Genomic DNA, 25,233 nt, shown 5'->3' on the forward strand with positions numbered 1-25,233 from the left:
TTCAAAATCTCTAAATGACCCTGCTTGGAAATTCTGAATGTGTTCTAGAGAGAGTGCCACATGCAAGGTAGTCCACTCGGAGCCATTTGAAAGTTTCCACGTTTAGCATTATTCAGAACTTCTGACCTGATCACTCCGCTTCCTTTGAGCTGTGTTAAAAGTGCATGACAGTGCGATTTCTGGTCCCTCCTATTTATACGCCCACCTATCCCATCAGTTCACTCGAAGCAAACTCCACCCCCATCATATTTTCTGAGAGAACACCACCTTCTTGTGTTGAGTTCAGAGCCTTTTACTCCATTCAACAAGCCAAGTCTTTGATCTCTAATCCCGTCCTTGTTTTCCACTCCTACCTCTCCAATCTAAAAGCCATATCTTGAGAGAGTTTGAGCGTGGAGGAGATTATCTTTTGTAGCACAAGAGCAAGGGATTCATCACCAACCTCAATCTTGTTATTTCTGGAGGGTCTGCACCTCCTAGACCGGCTAGGTGCTTGGTGTAAAATGTAATGTTTGGGAAACTGCACGACACCCAATACGGGTGTGGCAATCCCATATATATAAGGGTACACAAAGTGTACAAATACAATATACAGGGTATACACAGAAGCTACATATAGACGTTATCTAACACCCTCCCTCAATCTTAACTGTGACCTGAAGTACAAAGCAAGTTAAGATTGCGCCTACAACCTTCAAACTGAGGTTGTGGAAGTGGTTTCGTGAAGATGTCAGCAAGTTGATCTTTGGAGGAGATGAACTTCATATGAAGACGCTTCTGTTCAACACGTTTCTCGCAAAGTGATAGTCAACTTCGATGTGCTTGGTGCGAGCATGGATGGATTAGATGAAAGATAGGTTGCACCAATATTATCACACCAAAGAACCGGTGGCTGCTCTTGAGAGACTCCCAACTCTCTCAAGAGAGACTATACCCAAATGAGCTCAGCGGTCGCATTGGCAACCGCCTTATACTCTGCTTCAGTGCTACTCCGAGAGACTGTGGCCTGCTTGCGCACACTCCAGGCGATCAAGTTGTGACCAAAGAAGACAGCATAGCCCCCCGTTGATCACCGGTCATCCAGGCTCCCAGCCCAATCAGCATCAGAGAAAGCCGAGAGAGCACTCGAGGAGGTAGACCGAAGATGCAAACCATAGGAGACAGTATGAGAGAGATAACGCAGTATGCGCTTCATAGCTGACCAATGTGAAGTCCGAGGAGCATGAAGATACTGGCACACACGGTTTACCGCATACGAGATGTCCGGCCGTGTGATAGTCAAGTATTGCAACCCACCAACAATATTGCGGTACTCTGTAGCATCATCTAAAGGAAGCAAGGCACCATCCAAGGCTGATAACCAATCGGTCGCAGACATAGGAGTGGTAGCATGCTTGCATTGCAACATACCTGCACGTCGCAGCAAGTCCAAGGAATATTTATACTGAGTGAGAGTCAGGCCAGCAGGAGACCATGAAACCTCTAGACCAAGGAAGTAATGGAGAGCACCCAGATCCTTGACAGCAAAATGACCACTCAAAGCAGACAGCAGACGATCAGCAACAGTCACTGAGGAGCTGATAAGAATAATGTCATCAACATAAACCAGCAGGTACATAGTAACCTCAGGACGATGGAACATGCAACAGTGGATGGAGCAAACCCAAGACGTTGAAGAACCGAGCCAAGTCGGGCATACCATGCACGGGGAGCCTGCTTGAGTCAATAAAGCTGACGCAGAGACCACCCTTTGGCAACAGCCAAGGACAGAAGCCGATGAATGGTGGTAGGTTTGACAACTGGACTGAAGGTATCCTCATAATCAAGACCATATCGTTGTTTAAAACCTTTAGCCACCAGCCGTGCTTTGTATCGCTCAATAGATCCATCAGCATGCTTCTTTACCTTAAACACCCACTTGGAGTCAATGATGTTGACACCAGACACAAGAGGAACCAAGTGCCAAGTGTTATTCCTCTATAGTGCCTGAAACTCCTGCTCCATGGCACTGCGCCAATGAGGAATCCGAAGAGCCGCCTGAAAATGCCGAGGCTCAGCAGTGGGGTCAACATCTGTCTATGCCATACACGCCGCAATCCATGCAACTGTGCCGTCAGTACGCTCCTTCGGCCGAAAAATACCACTCTGACTGCGCGTACAAGCACGCAGAACAGTGGTAGGCGGCGGAGGTGGCGGCGGAGACGGGGTCGGCGAAGATGACGAAGCTGATGCAGACTGCTCCCCGGATGCAGAACCAGTCACACCAGGTGACAGGCCCGGCGAGGACGCCCGCTCGGCCGACACGAGCGGGGACACCGGCGCAGGCGAGGACGCCGGCGCAGGCGTAGCGTGGGCGAGGATGTCGGCTCGGCCGGCGCGTTGGGAAGCCCTGTAGTGCCTAGCTCGGCCAGCCCCGTCAGCAGGCCAGGTGACGGAGTGACGTCGCGAGCGGGCTCAGCGGACATCCGAGAGGACGCGGGCAGCTGCTCATCCAGAAGCTCGAGGCGTGCTCCGCGCCCAGTACCTGCACCATGGTTAGGTAGCAACAAGGGGGTATATGCAGCATTAACAAATTGATCAGCCAAAGGTAAAGCAGATTTCTCAGGTGCAATGAGAGTGGTGGAGGTGACCGGAAGTGCGGAAAAAGGAAAAACATTCTCATCAAACACCATATTACGTGAGATATAGACGCGGTTCGAGGGAACATGAAGACACTTGTACCCTTTACGAAGAGAACTACAACCGAGAAACACGCACTGTTTAGACCGAAACTCCAACTTGTGTTGGTTATACGGACGAAGATGTGGCCAACATGCACACCCAAAGACCTTGAGAAACGTATAATCAGGAACTTCATTCAGCAAGAGCTCAAGTGGTGTTTTCATCCGACGGAGTCGTGTAGGGAGTCTGTTAATGAGAAATCATGCGGTGGAAAACACATCACTCCAAAACTGGAAAGGAACGGAGGCATGGGCAAGCAAAGCAAGACTAGTCTCAACTATATGACGATGCTTACGCTCAGCTACACCGTTTTGCTGATGTGTAGAGGACATGACACATGATGTGTAATTCCAAACTTATTAAAGAATGCATTGAGGTTGTGGTACTCACCCCCCCCCCCCAATCGGATTGCACATGGATGATTTTATGACTGAGCAGACGCTCAACATGCACTTGGAATTGCAAGAAAACATTAAACACATCAGACTTACATTTAAGAAGATAAAGCCAAGTGAACCGACTGTAAGCATCAATGAAACTGACATAGTAATTATGACCACTAACAAAGGTTTGGGCAATGGCCCCATACATCCGAAAACACAAGTTCAAGTGGTTTATTGACTACATGACTTGACTCAGAAAAAGAAAGCTGATGACTCTTGCCTTGCTGACAGGCATCACAAACTGCATCAACATGTTTATTTGACACTACTAGAAGCTCATGACGATGAAGTACATGGCGAACGATGGGAGTGGCAGGATGACCAAGGCGCGCATGCCAATGTGATGGAGACACACGAACACCGCTGAAAGCACTAGGAGCTGGTGGCACAACAAGTGCATAGAGACCATCATTACGCAGTCGACCTCTAAGGAGTATGATGAGGACATCAATACCATTGTTACACCCACAGCCCCTACTGCTACATATACGGGACCAATTACTAGAGCTCGCGCACGCCAATTAAATTATCAGGTACTTTCGTTTCTTGGTAATGATTCTAATGTTCATGAGAATATGATGCTGCCTAAATTGGATACATTTGTTTTGCTTACAAATGAAGGGCCTAGCTTGGAGAAGGATGAACATTGGAGCAAGAACAAGCATGGAGATGATGCCATGCGCAAGGGGAACAAGAACGGAGTTACAAGTGATGATTTCAGGACTTTGAAGCCACCATAATGGGTGCATGAAGCCTTGGACGAAATATACAAGATGCCACTTCATAAATTTGTCCCGAGGCTATTATAGGTGCTGCGTCACCTTTTTATTGGGCCAGGCCCATGTAATTTCGAAATACATAAGTATAGGCTATTTTTGGAGTCCGTATGTGTGGGGAAACAAGAGATAGGGTTGATTTCGGACCCCTCCACCAAGGGCCACGAAATTCCCCCTCTCTTCCTCCATATATACAGCCCTTAGGGCACCGTTTAGACTTTGGGTTTTGTTTAGATTAAAAGTTCGCCATAGCTGCAACTTCGCGTACTTCGTTTGTGTTCAACGACCAGACAAAGGCGTCACAGAACCCCACCTTGATCAATAAAGCTTTCATCTTATATTCGCAATATCCAGATTGCAATCTCAGTTTCTTGCTTGTTCTTCGTTTGCTCGCAGGAAACAGACCCTCGTGGTCAGGTTGATCGTGCTCCGGCGTGGTCAATAACCTCTCGAAGTTGGTTTAGCGATTGCTAAGGCGCGACGCCTCGCACGTTCGTAGTCGGATCGTCAAAGTCGACTGCCACCAAAGCGATATCCATCATCTCATCGAAAGACGGGACACCTTTGCCTCTATCAAGTGGTATCAGATTTCCAGGTTGCTCGGTGAGATTTTACAGTTTTTCGTAGTTTAGATCGAGTCTGTTCTTCATACCTATAGTCCACGAAAAAGCAAAAGAAAAATTAGGGTTAGTTCATCCCATCCGAACCAATCTGAGCCTTGCATAATCTTTTCTGTATTTGCTTTGTTGAATTTGCGGTTGCATCGTCGTGTCCAGTTGCTGGTCTTAGCGTCTAGTCTTTTAGAGTTTCGAGTTCTGTTCACAGGTTGTCACGTCGCCGCTGCCATATATCACCACCGCATCATCATCGTCGCTGTTGCCATATACCACCACCACATATTCACCGCCAATCCGAATCCATATACGCCACCACATATCCGCCGCCATCACGCCAATCCGAGTTCACCTGCAACATATATCCGCCACCTGTCCGTGTTCCACCAGATTCATCTCCGCCACCAGTCCGAGTTCCACCATATTCATCTCCGCCACCAGTTCTAGTCCGAGTCCAGTAATTGTTGCATTGTTCTCGATTTCCAGATCACGCGATACTCCGAGTCGTGACAGAGAAGGACTCCCCAACTTCCGAGCCATCCGCAGAAGAAAAATAGTTCCAATTTCAAAAAAAAAAAACTAAGTCTGGAAAATTCTGGCTAGGCAGTTTTTAGACCATTTGTAGACTTTTTTGAAAAAAATTTGTTGCGGAGCAAAAAAAAAGAGAAAAAAAAGTGCAAAAAAAAAGAGAAAAAAAATTCAGAGTGTGCTCCTCCCTTGTTTATGTGCCGCGTCGTGATTTTGTTGGTGTTCTAGGCTCGCGTCTCTAGCACAGTCTAGCCTAGGACCAGCACAGTACCGTCGTTGAGCGTTTATTCAACTTTGCATCTCTGAATTGATTATTGCTGACCCTTTTTGCTACCATATTATAAGCCTTCCCAGCTCCACATACATCTACGTCGTGCGTTTGACTCTCCCTGGTAATCGCTCTATCCAAGCTTTGAGAGTTTTGACAACAACGGTTGCCGATCACCGCCTGTTGCTGGGTAAGAACTGGTAAGAATTTGAGTTTTGCTTGACGGATTTGTGACACCCACCACCACCACTTGTTCGTAGTCTGTAGGATCATATTCTTGTGTATTTCTATTGCTGCTAACCATGCCAGGATCACAAGCCGACGAGATTGACTGGGAGAATTTATCGAACAAGGAGCTTCATGATAAGTTTCAGCAAATGATGACTGAACAGGTGCAAGATGTGCTGAACAATTTTGAAGAGGCCATGGAGAAGCTCACTGGCCTTGAGAAGACATTCGAAACAAAGCTCGATAACAAGTTTAATGAATTGCTCGCGCGTCTTCCACCACCACCACCCGCTGCACCTAACGCACCTCTCCAACAACAACAACGACTACCTCCACGTCGCGAAATAGACCTCCGCCGAGCGAGCCGTGTTCCTCTTGCGTTTGGCCAAACTGTTGGTGCTGCTGTTGATACTTCTGTGGCTCCTGCTGCTGATGCGGAGGAGGATGATTATGTGGGAGATTATGAGGATGAGGTTGATCAAAATCCAAACTACGTGCAGCCACCAGCACCACCACCAGCAGGTCGACCTCAGGTATATATTCGTAATGGTAGGCCTGCACCACCACCTCAGGTACGAGATGATGTCCATATTCCTAAACTGAAATTGAATATTCCACCATTTGAGGGTAGGTATGTTCCTGATATATATCTTACTTGGGAGTTAGAAACTGAACAGCGATTTACATGTTTACAATATCCTGAGGAGAGACGAGTTGCTGCTGTTGTTTGTGCTTTCACTAGTTTTGCATGTGTATGGTGGTCTGAACATTGTAGATTATATCCTATTCCAACTACTTGGGCTGCTTTGAAAACTGCTATGCGTACGCGTTGGGTTCCACCATATTATCAACGTGAATTGCTTCAAAAATTGCAGCGTTTAAGACAAGGGAAAAATTCTGTAGAAGAATATTATCAGGAATTACAAACTGGCATGATTAGATGTGGTATTGTTGAGGAGAACGAAGCTATGCTTGCACGTTTTCTGGGTGGATTAAATAGAGAGATTCAGACCATTCTAGACTATAAGGAGTATACTAATATCACTCGTTTATTCCATCTTGCTTGTAAAGCTGAACGTGAAGTGCAGGATCGACAAGCATTGGGGCGAACTAACTTTTCTGCAGGCCGACCTTCATCATGGACACCACGTGCATCTTCTACTTCAACTGCACCAGCACCTCAGTCACGTGCCTCCTCCAGTCGTGATACAAGAAAACAGGCACAACCACCATTATCTGCCAAGAGCGCACCTGCTGGGCCTGCACAGAGTTCTTCTTCTTCCATGGCATCAACAGGGCACACAAGTGATATTATTTGTCGTCGTTGTAAGGGAGGAGGTCATTATGCGAGAGAATGCAAATCTCCGCGTGTGATGATTGCTACCGCGGATGGTGGATATGAGTCCGCTAGTGACTATGATGAGGAGACTTTGGCTCTTATTACACGTGAAGAACATGGTGGAGATGATTCTGATCATGAGACGCAATACATGGCTCCTGAAGACGCTGACAGGTATGAATGTTTAGTTGCTCAACGTGTTTTGAGTGTGCAGGTCACACAAGCTGAGCAAAATCAGAGGCACAATTTGTTCCATACCAAGGGAGTTGTGAAGGAACGTTCTGTGCGCGTCATCATAGACGGAGGGAGCTGCAACAACTTGGCTAGCATGGAGATGGTGGAGAAGCTTTCTCTCACCACAAGACCACATCCACATCCTTACTACATCCAATGGTTCAACAACAGCGGCAAGGTTAAGGTAACACGTACTGTTCGTGTGCATTTTAGTATCTCTACATATGCTGATTATGTTGATTGTGATGTGGTACCTATGCAAGCATGTTCCTTATTACTTGGTAGACCATGGCAATTTGATAAAAATTCTGTACACCATGGTAGAAACAATCACTATACTCTTGTTCATAAGGATAAAAATATTACTTTGCTTCCTATGACTCCTGATTCCATTTTGAAAGATGATATTAATAGAGCTAATAAAGCAAAACAGGAGAAGAATAAGAGTGAAAATCAGATTGTGGCAAAAGAATTTGAGCAACAAATGAAGCCTAATAATAAACCATCTAGTGTTGCTTCTGAAATTAAATTGAAAAGTGCATGTTTATTTGCCACCAAATCTGATATTGATGAGCTAGATTTCAGCAAATCTGTTTGCTATGCTTTTGTGTGCAAAGAGGCATTATTTTCATTCGAGGACGTGCCTTCCTCTTTGCCTCCTGCTGTCACTAACATTTTGCAGGAGTTCGCTGACGTTTTTCCACAAGACGTGTCACCGGGATTACCGCCTATTCGAGGGATTGAGCATCAAATTGACTTAATTCCCGGTGCTTCACTGCCAAACCGTGCACCATACCATACCAATCCAGAGGAGACGAAGGAGATTATGCGTCAAGTACAAGAGCTTCTCGACAAAGGTTATATACGCGAATCCCTTAGTCCTTGTGCTGTTCCTATTATTCTAGTGCCGAAAAAGGATGGTACATCACGTATGTGTGTTGATTGTAGAGGCATTAATAATATTACTATTCGTTATCGTCATCCTATTCCTAGGCTAGATGATATGCTTGATGAATTGAGTGGCTCTACAATATTCTCCAAAGTTGATTTGCGTAGTGGCTACCATCAAATTCGTATGAAATTGGGAGATGAATGGAAAACAACATTTAAAACTAAGTTTGGATTATATGAGTGGTTAGTCATGCCTTTTGGGTTAACTAATGCACCTAGTACTTTCATGAGATTAATGAACGAAGTTTTACGTGCTTTCATTGGACGATTTGTGGTAGTTTACTTTGATGACATATTGATTTATAGCAGATCTTTGGAAGAACATTTGGAACATTTACGTGCTGTTTTTATTGCTCTACGTGATGCACGTTTGTTTGGTAACCTTGGGAAGTGCACCTTTTGCACCGACCGAGTATCTTTTCTTGGCTATGTTGTTACTCCACAGGGAATTGAAGTTGATAAAGCCAAGATTGAAGCTATTGAGAGTTGGCCGCAGCCCAAAACGGTCACACAAGTGAGGAGTTTTCTTGGCCTCGCTGGATTCTATAGGCGTTTTGTGAGAGATTTCAGCACCATTGCTGCACCTCTCAATGAGCTTACAAAGAAAGATGTGCCTTTCTTTGGGGTACCGCACAGGAAGAAGCCTTCACGGTATTGAAAGATAAGTTGACACATGCTCCTTTACTCCAACTTCCTGATTTTAATAAGACTTTTGAGCTTGAATGTGATGCTAGTGGAATTGGATTAGGAGTTGTGTTATTACAAGATGGCAAACCTGTTGCATACTTTTCTGAAAAATTGAGTGGGCCTAGTCTGAATTATTCTACTTATGATAAAGAATTATATGCTCTTGTTCGGACTTTAGAAACATGGCAACATTATTTATGGCCCAAAGAATTTGTTATACATTCTGATCATGAATCTTTAAAACATATTAAAAGTCAAGCTAAACTGAATCGTAGACATGCTAAATGGGTTGAATTCATTGAGACTTTCCCTTATGTCATTAAACACAAGAAGGGAAAAGAAAATGTTATTGCTGATGCATTGTCTCGTCGCTATACTATGCTTTCACAACTTGACTTCAAAATATTTGGTTTGGAGACCATCAAAGATCAATATGTGCATGATGCTGATTTTAAAGATGTAATGCAGAATTGTAAAGAAGGAAGAATGTGGAACAAGTTTGTTGTTAACGATGGATTTGTGTTTCGTGCTAACAAGCTATGCATTCCAGCTAGCTCCGTTCGTCTTTTGTTGTTGCAGGAGGCGCATGGAGGAGGATTAATGGGACACTTTGGCATGAAGAAGACGAAGGACGTACTTGCTACACATTTCTTTTGGCCAAAGATGAGACGGGATGTTGAGCGTTTTATTGCTCGATGCACTACATGTCAAAAAGCTAAGTCACGACTCAATCCTCATGGTTTATATATGCCTTTGCCTGTACCTAGTGTTCCTTGGGAGGATATATCTATGGACTTTGTTTTAGGTTTACCTCGAACAAAGAAGGGGAGGGATAGCATATTTGTTGTCGTGGATAGATTCTCGAAAATGGCACACTTTATACCATGTCATAAAAGCGATGATGCTGTTAATGTTGCTGATTTGTTCTTTCGTGAAATTATTCGCTTGCATGGTGTGCCAAATACTATTGTTTCAGATCGTGATACTAAATTTCTTAGCCACTTTTGGAGATGTTTATGGGCTAAGTTGGGGACTAAACTGCTTTTTAGTACTACTTGTCACCCCCAAACTGATGGACAAACTGAAGTAGTCAATAGAACGTTGTCTACTATGCTTAGGCCTGTTTTGAAGAATAATAAGAAAATGTGGGAGGAATGCTTGCCTCATATTGAATTTGCTTATAATCGTTCATTGCATTCTACTACTAAGATGTGCCCTTTTGAAGTTGTGTATGGTTTCCTACCTCGTGCACCTATTGATTTGTTGCCTCTTCCATCTTCGGAGAAGGTTAATTTTGATGCTAAACAACGTGCTGAATTGATTTTAAAAATGCATGAGTTAACTAAGAAAAACATTGAGCGTATGAATGCTAAATATAAACTTGCTGGAGATAAGGGTAGAAAACATGTTGTGTTTGCACCTGGAGATCTTGTTTGGTTACATTTGCGTAAGGATAGATTTCCTGATTTGCGCAAATCAAAGCTAATGCCACGTGCTGATGGTCCCTTTAAGGTGTTAGAGAAAATAAATGATAATGCATATAAACTTGAGCTGCCTGCAGATTTTGGGGTTAGTCCCACTTTTAACATTGCAGATTTGAAGCCTTATTTGGGTGAGGAAGATGAGTTTCCGTCGAGGACGACTTCATTTCAAGAAGGGGAGGATGATGAGGACATCAATACCATTGTTACACCCACAGCCCCTACTGCTACATATACGGGACCAATTACTAGAGCTCGCGCACGCCAATTAAATTATCAGGTACTTTCGTTTCTTGGTAATGATTCTAATGTTCATGAGAATATGATGCTGCCTAAATTGGATACATTTGTTTTGCTTACAAATGAAGGGCCTAGCTTGGAGAAGGATGAACATTGGAGCAAGAACAAGCATGGAGATGATGCCATGCGCAAGGGGAACAAGAACGGAGTTACAAGTGATGATTTCAGGACTTTGAAGCCACCATAATGGGTGCATGAAGCCTTGGACAAAATATACAAGATGCCACTTCATAAATTTCGTCCCGAGGCTATTATAGGTGCTGCGTCACCTTTTTATTGGGCCAGGCCCATGTAATTTCGAAATACATAAGTATAGGCTATTTTTGGAGTCCGTATGTGTGGGGAAACAAGAGATAGGGTTGATTTCAGACCCCTCCACCAAGGGCCACGAAATTCCCCCTCTCTTCCTCCATATATACAGCCCTTAGGGCACCGTTTAGACTTTGGGTTTTGTTTAGATTAAAAGTTCGCCATAGCTGCAACTTCGCGTACTTCGTTTGTGTTCAACGACCAGACAAAGGCGTCACAGAACCCCACCTTGATCAATAAAGCTTTCATCTTATATTCGCAATATCCAGATTGCAATCTCAGTTTCTTGCTTGTTCTTCGTTTGCTCGCAGGAAACAGACCCTCGTGGTCAGGTTGATCGTGCTCCGGCGTGGTCAATAACCTCTCGGAGTTGGTTTAGCGATTGCTAAGGCGCGACGTCCTCGCACGTTCGTAGTCGGATCGTCAAAGTCGACTGCCACCAAAGCGATATCCATCATCTCATCGAAAGACGGGACACCTTTGCCTCTATCAAAGTACGTCCCTCGTGTCCCGGTCCTTAACAAAAAAATGAAAAGGATGAAATTCAGCAAGAACATTATTATCACGAGTAAGTTTAGGAACTGAAAGCAAACTACGTGAAACAGTGGGAACACAGAGGACATTAAGAAGACGTAATTGTGTGGATCGACGTGTAAGAAGTGATGCCTGACCAATATGCGAGATGTGCATACCTTCCCCATTAGCGGAGCGAACCTGATCATGTCCATGGTACGGCTCCTGTGTAGAGAGCTTGCCCATCTCACTCGTCAGGTGATTGGTACCTCCCGTATCCAGGTACCAAGATGCATCAACTGGATAGGAAGGAGTATGCCCCTGCTCATGACTCTCCAGGGCAGCCTGCTTCTCATTATCCTTGCCATTGTTCCCGATCCCCAAGAAATCTTACTTGAAGCGACGATGACATCGGGAGGCAAGGTGACCATCAAGTCCACATAGCTGGCAGGGGACCTGAGCACCACATGAAGGACAGCAGGCACAGACTCGACCTCCTGTCGAGGTAGTGGTGTTCCGCGAGTTAAGCGCGGTCGGCGAAGGTTTGCCACCAGTTGGTGGCTTGTAGGGCTTGCCCTTCCCACGTGTTGCAGCGTTGGCGGAAGGGAAACTCGACGTAAAGCGGCGAGCCTGGATGCGCTACTCCGTAGCAAGAAGACGTGCGTACAACTCACGCGGCTGAATGGGAGTGTCACGACCATTGATATTCTCCACCAAATTATCATAGTCGTCACTCAGTCCGTTGAGCACATAGGAGGTGAACTCCTCCGGACCAAGCGCCTTGCCAATGGAGGCAAGTGTGTCAGCCATACCCGTCACTTTGTTGAAGTAGTCGGTGACGGTGAGATCATGAAGCTTCACTTCCCCAAGCGCAATGCGGATGGCGTGAGCCCGCGCCTGAGACTGCGAAGCAAAACTGGTATGAAGAGCCGTCCACGCGTCCCGAGACGTAGCGGCGAAGATGACCAGTGAAGAGACCCCCTCCGTAAGAGAGGACTGGATGGCAGAGAGGATGGCCTGATCCTGAGCCATCCATGCATGATGTCCCGAATGATATGGCGGCGGGCACGGCAGAGTGCCATCAACAAATCCCTCCAAGTAGCAACTGCGGAGAAGTGGCAAGACCTGAGCACGCCATGATAGATAGTTATCCGTCATCAGCTTCACCGGGATGAGATGCGCAAAGTATAAGGGTGCATGAGATACACTATGATCCGAAGACGAAGGCGGCGCATAAAAGCCCGGGGGTGAAGGACCACTCGGTACCACAGATGAAGGCACCAGTTCCGTTGATGGCCCGCCGTAGGGCGCTCCGTACGAAGCAGGTGCGCCTTAAGACGACGCAGTCACCGAGGTTGGCGGATAGGCGTAGACCAACGAGGCAGAACGGCTGCAGCGCAGAGGAAGCTGGCCACGGGCTAGCCGGAGCGACGCCGTAGGAGCCGGACGGCGGGGCGGCGCCATAGTAGTCGGCTGCCAGCTGGGCACTCTGATCCGGCACGCGTTGGGAGCCGCCCAGCTGCATGCACGGGGTGTGCGGGACGCAGCCCAGATGCATGTGCTGCCCGCCCGGCTGCATGCACGAAATGTGCGGGACGCAGCCCAGATGCATGTGCTGCCCCCGCCCGGCTCCATGCGCGGTACGGCGTTCGGCTGGAAACCGCCTGACTGCAGATACGGAGGAGCGTCCGACTGCAGATGTGGTACGCCGCTATGGGGCCCGCCGAAGGACTGCTGATACGAAGCCGGCAGCAGGGCGGCAACAGCCATGGGGGCGCCGACGAGGGGAGCAGCGGCCGAGAGGCCAAAAACGGAGAGGCTGGGGCGGCCTGATCCGCGGCGGCCGGAACGGCAGCCGGAGCAGGCGGGATCAGGGCGGCGGCGGCGGGCATCGAGGCCATGATGCGATCGTGGCGGAGGCGGAAGCGAACGATAGTAACCCTAAACTGATACCATGTAAAACGTAATGTTTGGGAAACTGCACGACACCCAATATGGGTGTGGTTGTCTCATATATATAAGGATACACAAAGTGTACAAATACAATATACAAGGTATACACAAAAGCTACGTATAGATGTTATCTAACACTTGGAAGTCTTTAAGTTTTGAAGAAACCAAGAAGTTTGTACGGGCTTGGAGATAGCCTACATCGTAAGATTCACCCTGAGCAAAACTAGACCTTTGTGATCGTGTTCGTTGCTCCTTCGTGGATTCTTAGTGGATGATAGTGTGGAGGGATTTTACGTCGATCCTAACAGCAGTGCTACCGAGTAACACTGAAAAAGATAATTCCACGTACTTCCAAGAACCATAGATAGATATAGAGCGTCAACATAGGGTTGATAACACTGATAAAGATAATTCCACATAGAAGAAGGGCGTATAGAATCCCACTACCTCAGGAAAAAACCAAGAGGACACTAGCAATGAGGACAGTCGCATAACATGGATCATCATCAAGCCATTGAGCATAGGTGGTCAGTTGATCCTGGTATGACTCGAGGCCACTTGGTAATCGGAACCCGCCTAACCATACGCAAAGTGCGGCATCATCAGAAACCTTGGCAGCATCAATATCAACCTTGTCAACACCAGGTGTCGTAGTCTCCACAGGGACATAAAGGTGTGGCGGACAGGAGACCTCGCCAAAGAGGAAGCCCCAGAGACGAAGACCACACGTGTAGTTAACATCGTCAAAAAAACACCAGGTAAGGAGTATGGAAACAGAGGCCCATGACTACCAGGTAAGGGAGGGGGGCTGACAGGGAGATGTGGAGGTGGAGGGATGCGCCCGGGAGAAAACCAGAGCTGTGACAGGCGGCCTGCATGGAAATCAGCAAGCAGAGGCAGTGAACGATGGTGATGGAGAATAGCGACGTGGCACGGAAATATAGTCCTACTACAACAAAATTATCGCAGTTAGATGCATTTATTTGTTCATTTCTCTGTGACCTCTCGGTTGCTAAACCCTAAATATAATAGCAATAGCCATCTGCACCCTTCCCAAACTTATTGTATCCGAAAATGCATATCAGGAAGATAAGAGCAGTACTGCGAGAATTAAGCAAGTGTCTGTAGATTTTAAGAAGGCCCTTTTGCCTAGAGCACTGCACAAACAACTTAGAGGCAACCATCTCCACCGGTTGCACATTTAAGCCTGTGATTGATTTCAGAAGTTCGATAGTGGTCGAGTTAGAAGCCTACATTGATAAAACATGATGAATAAATAAATGCTTAAATGTTGATATATCAAAACTAGTATACATGGTGGATCTTGTATATACCTCAACAATGGTAGGAACCAATGCAATTCGTGGAAGAGACTGGAGAGCCAACAGAGAAAGAAATGCATCTGTATCCACTTCATATCTGATCATGTTCAACAAGATGAGCTTTACATAAATAAATAAATAAAACAAGTCATCAAACAACAACAGCAGTTCTGGTATGGTACATGTGCCCTATGGCAGTGGTCTTATCATGCAATATTGGCTATTAATTGCAGATAAGATGTTCAGTATTTGTGGGCTACTCCATCCATTCCAAAATAATTAAAGTTCTAGGTTCGCCTTAAGTCAAACTTGTTTCAGTTTGACCAAGTCTATACAACAACAACAAATTCTTTCAGTCCCAAACAAGTTGGGATAGGCGAGAGTTGAAACCCATAAGATATCAAGACCTAGTCATGGTTCGAGCACGTGGATAGCTAACTTCCATACACCCTGTCCATGGCTAAATCTTTGGTGATATTTCAGTCCTTCATATCTCTCTTTACAGACTCCTCCCATGTCAAGTTTGGTCTACCCCGACCTCTCTTGACATTATCAGCACGCCTTAACTGTCCGCTATGCATTGGCACTTCTAGAGACCTGCGCTATATATGCCCAAACCATCTCAGGCGATGTTGGACAAGCTTCTCTCAATCGGTGCCACCCTAACTCTATCGCGTATATCATCATTCTGGACCTGATCCTTTCTTGTGTGGCCACATATCCATCTCAACATGCGCATCTCTGCTACACCCATTTCAGTTGGCCGACATTCAGCTCCATACAACATCGCAGGTTGAATCGCCGTCCTATAGAATCTGCCTTTTAGCTTTTGTGGCACTCTCTTATCACAGAACGCCAGAAGCTTTGCGCCACTTCATCCATCCAGCTTTGATTCAATGGCTTACATCTTCATCGATATCACCATCCTTCTGCAGCATTGACACCAAATATCGGAAGGTCTCCTTCTGAGGTACCACCTGCCCATCACGACTAACTTCCTCCTCCTCCTGCATAGTAGTACTAAAATCGCACCTCATGTACTCATTTTTAGTTCTACTAAGCCTAAAACCTTTTGATTCTAAAGTCTGTCTCCACAGCTTATCGGCAAAGAGCATACACCATGGGATATCTCCTTGTATATCCCTTGTGATCTCATCCATCACCAAAGCAAAACGATAAGGGCTCAAAGCTGACCCTTGGTGCAGCCCTGCTTTAATAGAGAAGTCATCAGTGCCACCATCACTTGTTCGAATCCCAACATTATCATACATGTCCTTGATGAGGCGAATGTACCTTGTTGGGACTTTGTGTTTCTCCAAGGCCCACCACATGACATTCCGCCGTATCTTATCGTGGCCTTCTCCAAGTCAATGAACACCATATGCAGGTCCTTCTTTTGCTCCCTGTATCTCTCCATAAGTTGTCGCACCAAGAAAATGGCTTCCGTGGTCAACCAAGTCTATATAAAAATACATTAACATCTAGAACGCCAAATTAGTCTCATGAGATTCTTTATAAAATATATTAACATCTAGAACAACCTCCCAAAGCCAAAGGCACATGGGAGATTCATCCTCCGTTTGCATGAGAGGGAACTGAAGTAGGGTGCGTGTGGCGTGGAGCGCAGTCATTAGGCTCGGCTCCTTGAAGTCCAGCCTGTTGAGTACAAGGATTATTAGGAAGTATAGGATAGACTAGGATTTGGTCCTGCCTTGTCTTGTACTCCAAGTTGATCTTTGTACTCCTGTATATATGCCCACGAGGCTCAAGCAATACATCAAACAATTCCACCAAATCCCTCTCTCCCTTCTTATCAGCCTAATCGATCCTAAACCCTAGCCGCCGCCGCTTCCACACCCGCGCGCCGCCCCCGGGGGCGGTCGGCCTCCATGACCGCCGCCGGGGGCCGTGCCGCCCGTACCTAGGGTTCGTCCGCCGGTCGTGTTGAACGGCTGCCCTAGAGTCTTTTTCCCGATCCTTTGATCCGGGTTTTCTCTCTCTCGCCGGTCGTTTTGATCAGCGTTCTTTTTTTTTGGGTTTTCCGATCTATGCTTGATCGGTTTGCGTCGCCCGCCGCCGCCGTCGACACCCCACGCCTCTACTCCGACACCGTCGTGACCGGTCGGCTACTTCACCGACCCGGCGGCCTCGCGCGATAGGCGGCCCCTCAAGGTCGTCGTCCGCGCGCCGACCTGCCCGTCGCCTTGCGCCGGCCGTCACCGCCCTTCTCCGACCGGGACACCTGCATCGCCCCGACACAGCGGCCTCACGCCATGCGACAGCCAATCATAGCCGCCCTTTGCGCTCCGGCCCGCCCATCGATCCACGTCACCGCCTCCGCCGCGTCTGCACGGCGGCCCGGCGGTCTACCTCGCCGGCCTCGTCCTCAGCTGGGTCGGGACGGCTGCGTCAGGCTCGTCGGATGCCTCAACTCAGGCGCCGCTGCTCCCTTGGTCGCTCGGGCCTCGCTGCCCGGGCGCCGGCGCTGCTTTGGCATCCCGGGTGCCGGTGCTGACACGCTCGTCCGCACGACGTCCCACACCGTCCGTCATCTCCGGCATCATCTCGGACTCCGTTGCCACCACGCCTCCACCGAGCTGCGTCCCTGACTTCGCGCACGATTGGCTTGATCACCCGCTCGCCGCCGCGATCCGTCCCATCTACGCCGCGCGACCAACCTGGCCCGTCGGTTGCGCGCGCCTCCGCAGGTCACGTGAAGATTGTCCCCGAGTTCAGCGCGCCCCTCCGCCGATCGAGCAACGGGCTGCCGCTGCGTCGCCCCGTCGGGCCGCAGCGCCGCCGCCCTGTGGTTCTCCTCGCGGCTGCATCGACTTGTGCATCGCCGCTGCGTCGCCCCTACGGGTCGTAGTGTTGCGATACGTGGTCCCAGCCGCCGCCCCCGAGGCCGTTCCCGCGGTTGCACCGACCCGCGCTCTGCCGCTGCACCGCCCCTTCGGGCCGTAGCGCCGCGGCCCACGGTTCCCGCCGCCGCCCCGAGGTCTTCCCGCCGTCGCCCCGACCTGCCCGCAGCCACTGCGTCGCCCCTTCGGGCCGTAGCGCCGCGGCCCGCGGTCCACTCCGCCGTCATCGCGCGTCGACCTCCCATGGTATGCGCCGCGCCGTCTTCCTTGGCGTGGGAACGCCACCGTCCGCAACAGTCTTCGTCACGCTGTCAGGTTCTTCGCCTACTTCGAGCACCGCCGCCGCACTCCTAACCTAGCCGCCGCCGCCGCCGCCGTCAGGCCGCCGCCGCCGCTCTTCTTTGGCCGCCGCCGCCGCTACCTCCGTAGCTGCCGCCGCCGCCCGTCCACCCCCTTCGTCTTCGTCCAGCACCAGCCCGTCGCCAGCGTCGCCGTCATCTACCCCGACCGCTTCATCTACTCCGACAACCGCGGGCAACATTGGCCCCGGGCCGATTGGCACCGCAACCTGGCATACAGCTCGTGCAGGTCCCAAGCTACGCATGCCCAGTGCTAGCAACACCGCCACGTGCCTTCGTCCACGACGTGTCCCCGGGCCTGGCAAGCCTGGTGCGGCACTTCGTCAACTTCGTCTTCGTCTGTCTACGCATGCCCGGTGCTGGCAACACCGACGCATGCCTTCGTCTACGATGTGTCCCCGGGGTTGGCAACCCCGGCGCGACGCGTCGTCAACATCATCTACTTCCTGGCACACCACTACTTCGACACTACTGCGCTCATGACTAACTCGGCGCCCCCTTGCGCCCGCGGCTCCACGGCGACTTCCTCAACACTGGCCACCCTGACTCGACATCGACCACGGCATTCTTCGCACGGCTACCTCGACCACGGCTCCACCACCCACGCTCTCGGCTACATCGACAAACGGCACAAAGGGCTACCGCCTGCTTGAGCAACCTCGTCGGTTTCCACTCCAGCCACGACTCCATGATGCATCGACCGGTACGACTGGGGGGGGGGGGTCCGTCGGCTTGTCTTCGGATTCTTCTTCAGTCTCACCGTCTGCATCGCTACCATTGTGACTGCGGGGGGGTGTAGGGATTATTAGGAAGTATAGGATAGACTAGGATTTGGTCCTGCCTTGTCTTGTACTCCAAGTTGATCTTTGTACTCCTATATATATGCCCACGAGGCTCAAGCAATACATCAAACAATTCCACCAAATCCCTCTCTCCCTTCTAACACAGCAGACGGCAGGCCGGTCGACAAGCGTGGGCGGGCCCTTGGCCACCGGCTGAGGTGGCGCCCTTTGAATGGAACTCACGGGTCGTGCCACGATGTTCTCCCACGCTGTGAGGGTTCGAAAGCGCCATAGGTGATGATTGCTGAGAGTCGGCCGTGGCATGCTCCCCGGACACTGCCACCTCCCTTGGCGAGGATTCATCTGTGGCGCGGTCACCTTCCTCCACGCGGGAGGGCTTGAGCGTGCCAACGAAGAGGCCCGTGTTTTCGACTGTGTTCCATGCTTGGGCATGGTTAATGAAGTGCTAAAGAAAACTGAAGCCTTAGCCCCCAACTTCGCGTGCCAGATGTCGACATGTGATCGCCGAGATCAAGGATTAGGCTAACCCCCTTTTAGTCGTTTGGAGTTCGGACAGGAACTAAAACACTTAAGCAAACTTCACGTCAGAGACACGGGTTTTTTACCCATATTCAAGTCACCGTGGGGTGTAATACCCTATGTCCTGCTCTAGTTCTTGATTTGCTTATGTGAGTGATTACAAGCTACTGCTCGGGATAGCTCTATTGTTCTTCTCCAAGCTCTAGTCTTCTATTGAGCTCGTAGCGAGAGCTAATGTCATCAAAAGTCCTCCTCCACTATGGCCTCGGTCCTCCCCTTATATAGGCCTGGGGGGTACCACAAAAGCCTCTACAGACATCCTTATATGTTGAACCGTTTGAGGGTATAAAACTACATGTCCCACATGGGCTCGGCGGACAGTTGCAACGTAGTGGACGATAGGCCGAGGCGGTTCCTTGAGCAAAATGTCCATCCTGCCGTTGATAGCTCACTGGGGTCCCTGGGGCAGTAGCACAACGTTGTTGTAGATACATCGCTGCGGTGGCGTCGAAGTCAAAAAAGTAGTGCGCATGTCACGTATTTGATGAACATCAGGAGGTATCATCTTGGGACGAGACGAGCCGTCGTACTGTAGACTCATGATGAGTATCTACGAAGTGTAGACCGTCGTAGGCATGCAGGCCTACGATCGGTCGACCCAAGAAAAACTCTTAAGTGAACCTCTCAAACCTGTTTTTAGTACCTTGCTACTGGTGGACCTCCTGGATAGCCCACCGAAGCATGGTTGGTGCTCGGGAAGTACTGGCATTCGGGGATGGACCTTGATCACCGGCCTTCCCTTGGTCGGCCCCGGGTTCAACCCGTGGCGACTTGCGTACTTGGGGCTCTGCTGCTAGGACAAGATCGGGCTTGCGCTTCTTGGCCTTCTCAGAAGAGCCGGAATGATCGGCACCTCCATCTTTTGGCTGATCGAAGCACGTGCGGTGGAAAGCCTGGCCCTCGGCGGCCTTGGTGCACTTGTCCGCTAGAGCGAAAAGTTCGGCCACAGTTTGAATTTTGTGGGTGCCGTACTTCTGGAACATCTTCTCATCATGCTCCCTATGGCGAAAGGCTAAGATGACGGCATGTGGAGAGACCTTCGAGATAGTGTTGTGTGTTAAGCTTCATGCACTAGCCAACGCAACCAAAAATCCGAATTGATGGAAAGGGCTAGGCAATCCACATATACACTTCAACACCCCCTCTCACGTGTGACACGGCAAGTCAACACGTGGATAGACTCAGAGGTATGGCTCAAAGAGGCCTATACGTGGACACAAAGGGCGCAACAATAATTTTTTGATAAATTGCGAAAGTCGGGACTTGAACTCAAGACCTTAGGCCCTGATACCATGTTAAGCTTCATGCACTAGCCAACGCAACCAGAAGTCCGAACTGATGGAAAGGGCTAGGCAATCCACATATACAATTCAACATTGCAAACCTGGCTGAAGCATTGAATGTGCTGCCTCAGCGACTTGCTCTTCTGCTTAATAGCTTGGAGGTCGATCTCCGTGTCAGGGCGTACAAACGTGCCCTGGAAGTTGGCCATGAACTGATGACAAAGCTCTTCCCACGAGGTGATCGAGCCTTGGGGCAAGTTCATGAACAAGGATCGAGTGGACCCTTCCAGGCCCATGGGGTGGCCATAACCATCTCGTCACCACCGGCTGCTTGGACAACGATGGTATAGACATGGAGGAACTCCGTTGGATGGAAAGAATCGTCGTACTTCTGTGGCAGGTCGGGTCGGAACTTCTCCAGCCAGATGACCGCCGGAGCTCGGAGGTGAAGGCATGACAACCTGCTACGTAGGGCAAGAAGTCGATGTCGATGGCCAGTGATACGTGCAAATGATCCACTATCGATCTCGATGAAGCCCGGTCCTCGCCAGCCTCAAGATCACGCCGGCTCTTCCACCGTCGGTCGAGCGTGATGCGTGCGTCCTCGTCCTTTCTCTTGCAGACTTTTTGGAGATCATTGGCGTCAACTGGAGCAGAGGTGACGAGGCGTAATCTTGAATGGTGAACCCTCGCCTCGCCACGTGGAAGGCTCGGCGGCCACGACAATGGCAAGCCTATCATGGGGCCTAAGCGAGTGGGCAGATTTCGACGAAGCCGGACGCTTGTGGCTATCCGGCAATGGTGGGAAACATCCATGAAACCGACAACCTCCCGAAGCCAAAGGCTCATGAGAGATTCTTCGTCCGTTTGCACGGGAGCGAACTGAAGTAGGGTGTGTGTGGTGTGGGGCGGAGTCTTTAGGCTCGGCTCCTCGAAATCCAACCGACGACAGGCCGATCGACGAGCGTGGGTGGACCCTTGGCCTGCGGCTGACGCGACGCCCTTTGACTTGGACTCATGGGTCGTGCCATGATGTTCTCCCACGCTGTGAGGGTTTGAAAGCGTCGGAGGCGGTGATTGCTGAGAGCCGGCCGCGTCATGCTCCCTGGACATCGCCGCCTCCCTTGGTGCGGATTCATCCATAGCACAGTCACCTTCCTCCACACGGGGGGCCTTGAGCGTGCCGGCAAAGAGGCCCTTGTTTTGACTGTGCTCCGCGTTTGGACATGGCTGATGAGGAGGTGAAGAAAACTAAAGCCTTAGCCCCCTACCTGGCGCGACAGACGCCGACATGTGATCGTCAAGATTAGGGATTAAGGCTAACCCCCTTTAGTTGTTCGGCCAGAGGCTAAAACACTTCAGCAAACTTCACGTCAGAGACACGGGTTTTTTACCCAGGTTCAAGCCACCGCGAGGTGTAATACCCTATGTCCTACTCTATTTCTTGATCAGCTTATATGAGTGGCTACAAGCTACTGCTCAGGGCAATCTATTGCCCGGGATAGCTCTATTGTTCTTCTCCTAGCTCTAGTCTTCTATTGAGCTCGCAGAGAGAACTAATCCTTATATGTTATATAGGCCTCCATCTTCCCCTGCCATTGACAGCTCACTGGGTTTGTAAATGGCACAAGGTTGTTGTAGATACATCGCCCGCAGTGGAGTTAAAAGTCAAAAAGATAGGGCGCTTGTCACATCCCTAATGGGCACCAGGCATTATTGTCTTGGGACAAGACGAATCGTCATGTTGTAGACTCATGATGAGTATCTACAAAATGTAGACCACCATAGGCATGCAGGCCTACATTAATTACGTTGGTCGACCCAAGAAAAACTCCGTGAGCCTCTCAAACCTGTTTTTACTGCCTCGCCAGTGATGGGCCTCCTGGATGGCCCACTGAAGCGCAGTTGGTGCTCGGGGAGTACTTGTGTTCGGGGATGGACCCTGATCACCTCGTCGAGCTCCATGAATAGTTGTTGGCCGAGATTGAAGCTTTCATGCTCGAGGAATCCCAAGCACCATTCCTTGTGTCTTCTCGTGCTATGCCAGGCACATCTTTAGAGGGCCGGGGGGGGGGGGGGGGGGCGCTCTCTTGTATCGCTCACATTGCTATTTTAGATCTTCACACATTTTTCTATAAAGTTGGTCAAGCTTAGACAAGTTTGACTTAGAACACACCCAATACTTTAATTATTTTGGAATGGAGGGAGTGTATTTTAGGAATAAGATTTGATTGGTTAGATACTAGCTGATACTATAAAAGGACAACCATCTTGAACATCGAGAATTAGGCAAACACTAATCATAAATTATAGTGCCTCCCTCTCTTCTCAACCTGGCAGGGCGTCATGGCCAGACGTGTAGGGGCGAATGCCTACATTTGATCCTCAGACAATACCAAATCAGGCACATATGTGTTTTCAAATAAGTGTTGGTACTCAGAAATAATATATCAAAATGTATGGCATCGATGTTCAATAGGAAAATACATGAATTTTCTTTAAAGAGTTCGTCTTGGCATGTTTTCTGATAATAGCCACGGCTTCTTTTCAAGTTATTATCTCAAACCATTGAAATAAAAAGTTTCAATTGTCCTATCCAACACTAGAACAATGGATTCACATGTACACAGGAGTTTGATGGCCCACAAAAATAGCATGCACTAGTACATAAAAATACAACAACCCTCCCTTCTCCCAAATTATTTCCAGTGCAGCAAACATAAAGGAAGGCATATGCCTATATGGTTGTATACATACCGTTCATTTTTTGATGGTAAGATGATTATAGACTTTGCTTTGTTTGCTGCTGCTCTCTCGAATGATTTTGTCAAGCTAAGGCTACAACTGAAAGTTTAAGTGAAGTCAGTTTTCACATATCAACTGGAACATCTGTTCCAAGGGTAAAAAACTGAAAACAAGCTGCATGCATTCAGAAAGCATCACAAGAAGAATTGCATAACGTTTTACCTCTTGGTGAATACATCAACATGATTTAAATCTTTAGATATGGTATCTCCAAGCTTCTCAATATGCTTTCTGGGAAGTTCCGAGAGAAGGAGAATTCTCTGCTTCCTTCACATTGTTCAAAGAAAGTAAGCTGTATAAAATTGTGTAAATACATATTGCCAAAATGCTATGTTATCCTTCAGTTACCTTGCTGTAGCAGTACCTAGGCGAATTGCTGATTCCTGAAACTTATTCAACTGATTCAATATGGACGTCAGATGACTATTGACTCCACAGATAACGATATGATCCTCCTCAAGGACCTGCAACTGGGCTCCTTCTCTTACCTTATGCATTTGGGTCTGTAAAACCAGGTGACAGATAAAGACTTGCTCTATGTAAAGAATTTTCACCTCAGGTTTGTAGAATACTGAAAAAAAAACTCACTCTAAATTGTTCTGTCATCGCGCTTAACAAACGAGAATAGAACAATATACCCCAGATAGCAAGAAAGAACCCAATAAGACGCTCAATACGTGTCCTTTGCTGTGAAAACAAGCAAAAGAATGTATCAAAAAGAGTCCTCTCAAAGGGAAATATCTACAGAATGGTTTGTCAAAGATATTACCTAAGAAAAGATAGTATTGAATAACTAAGTGCACATATTGTTCTGAACCCAGAAAGCAACTAGCACTTACTTTCAGATGAGTAGATGATGAACATAGACATGCCCAAGCTTCCCATAAGCAGTCCTCCAGAGGCTGTTCTTTCTTCCTAAAATAGAAACCAGTATATTTCATTTATGTTAGTACTGACTAGTGAAGATGTAGGATATCCTCTCTGACAAATAGAGAAGAATAAATCAGAAAATTCAAGCCCTTACAAATAAGAAAGTTACAGACCTGAACTTATGAAATAGCAATCCTCCAACGAACACAATAGAAAAGCACGTGACGAGCAAAGTGATAATAGACCTTTGAAGATATAGTGAAGACAAAGTACCAGGTTAATTCACCATGAGCAAGAAACTTCAGTTATTATGCGTAACTTAGGATGAACTTTTGGAATGCGCAGAAAGGTGGCAGCCTGGCAAGTGTAGTAGTACGATCAAAGAGGCATTGCACATTACCAAATATACATGTCTAGCTAGTAAAAACTAGATATATTCACTTACAAGGCAATGTTTCGGTCAAGCTGTGTATTGAATAGATAGTACAAGCGTGAAATACTCCATCTGACATCAGGCGGTGGTGGAAGAGTCACATCTAGCTTAAGAGGCACAGGTGTTCTAATAGGATCAGATATGCAAGCAAATGGCAAACTTGTAATATTTTGTGATATCCTGGGGAATGATTTCATCATAAACTGCATCTGGCCTATAACAACTCTGTGTAGAAGGCAGAATGTGATGCTTACTATATTCACCATGTTGTTTCCCTGCAAAGTTGAACAGGCATGGGATATTCAGGAAACAGAAGGTACATTGATAGTATATTTGTTGCAAAGTGTAATGACCCATTGTGAAAACCTGCTTATCAGGAGTTGTAATAGAGTTTGGAAGCATCATGTAACATAATGCATTTCATGGCATGATCTCATCATATAATTTCAAAGCCAAAACCCTAAAAAACTTTGCATTAGTCTCAAATCTGCCCCAAGTGAATGTTGTGCATGAGTAGTCATCAAACCTCTGAGCTAGTAGTTTTGCTAGCTCACAGTTGTCATAACCAACCCC

The 25,233-nt window shown here is 48.2% G+C and overlaps 1 protein-coding gene across 1 annotated transcript in view; it reads right to left on the reverse strand.

Annotated features, from left to right (window-relative positions):
- The window catches only part of LOC123117557 (putative ion channel POLLUX-like 2), a 42,577-nt gene that overhangs the window by 6,941 nt on the left and 10,403 nt on the right, over positions 1–25,233 (reverse strand). Inside the window, exons 4-12 of the mRNA XM_044538289.1 lie at positions 24,673–24,935; positions 24,401–24,472; positions 24,197–24,272; positions 23,946–24,044; positions 23,706–23,860; positions 23,520–23,624; positions 23,310–23,396; positions 14,680–14,764; positions 14,448–14,595 (exon numbers count right to left, since the gene is read on the reverse strand). Coding sequence (XP_044394224.1) covers positions 14,448–14,595; positions 14,680–14,764; positions 23,310–23,396; positions 23,520–23,624; positions 23,706–23,860; positions 23,946–24,044; positions 24,197–24,272; positions 24,401–24,472; positions 24,673–24,935 — 1,090 coding nt within the window. The remainder of the gene's footprint in view (positions 1–14,447; positions 14,596–14,679; positions 14,765–23,309; positions 23,397–23,519; positions 23,625–23,705; positions 23,861–23,945; positions 24,045–24,196; positions 24,273–24,400; positions 24,473–24,672; positions 24,936–25,233) is intronic.

The sequence above is a fragment of the Triticum aestivum genome, chromosome 1B, assembly GCF_018294505.1.
Source record: "Triticum aestivum cultivar Chinese Spring chromosome 1B, IWGSC CS RefSeq v2.1, whole genome shotgun sequence".
In the NCBI taxonomy this organism is placed as follows: Eukaryota; Viridiplantae; Streptophyta; class Magnoliopsida; order Poales; family Poaceae; genus Triticum; species Triticum aestivum.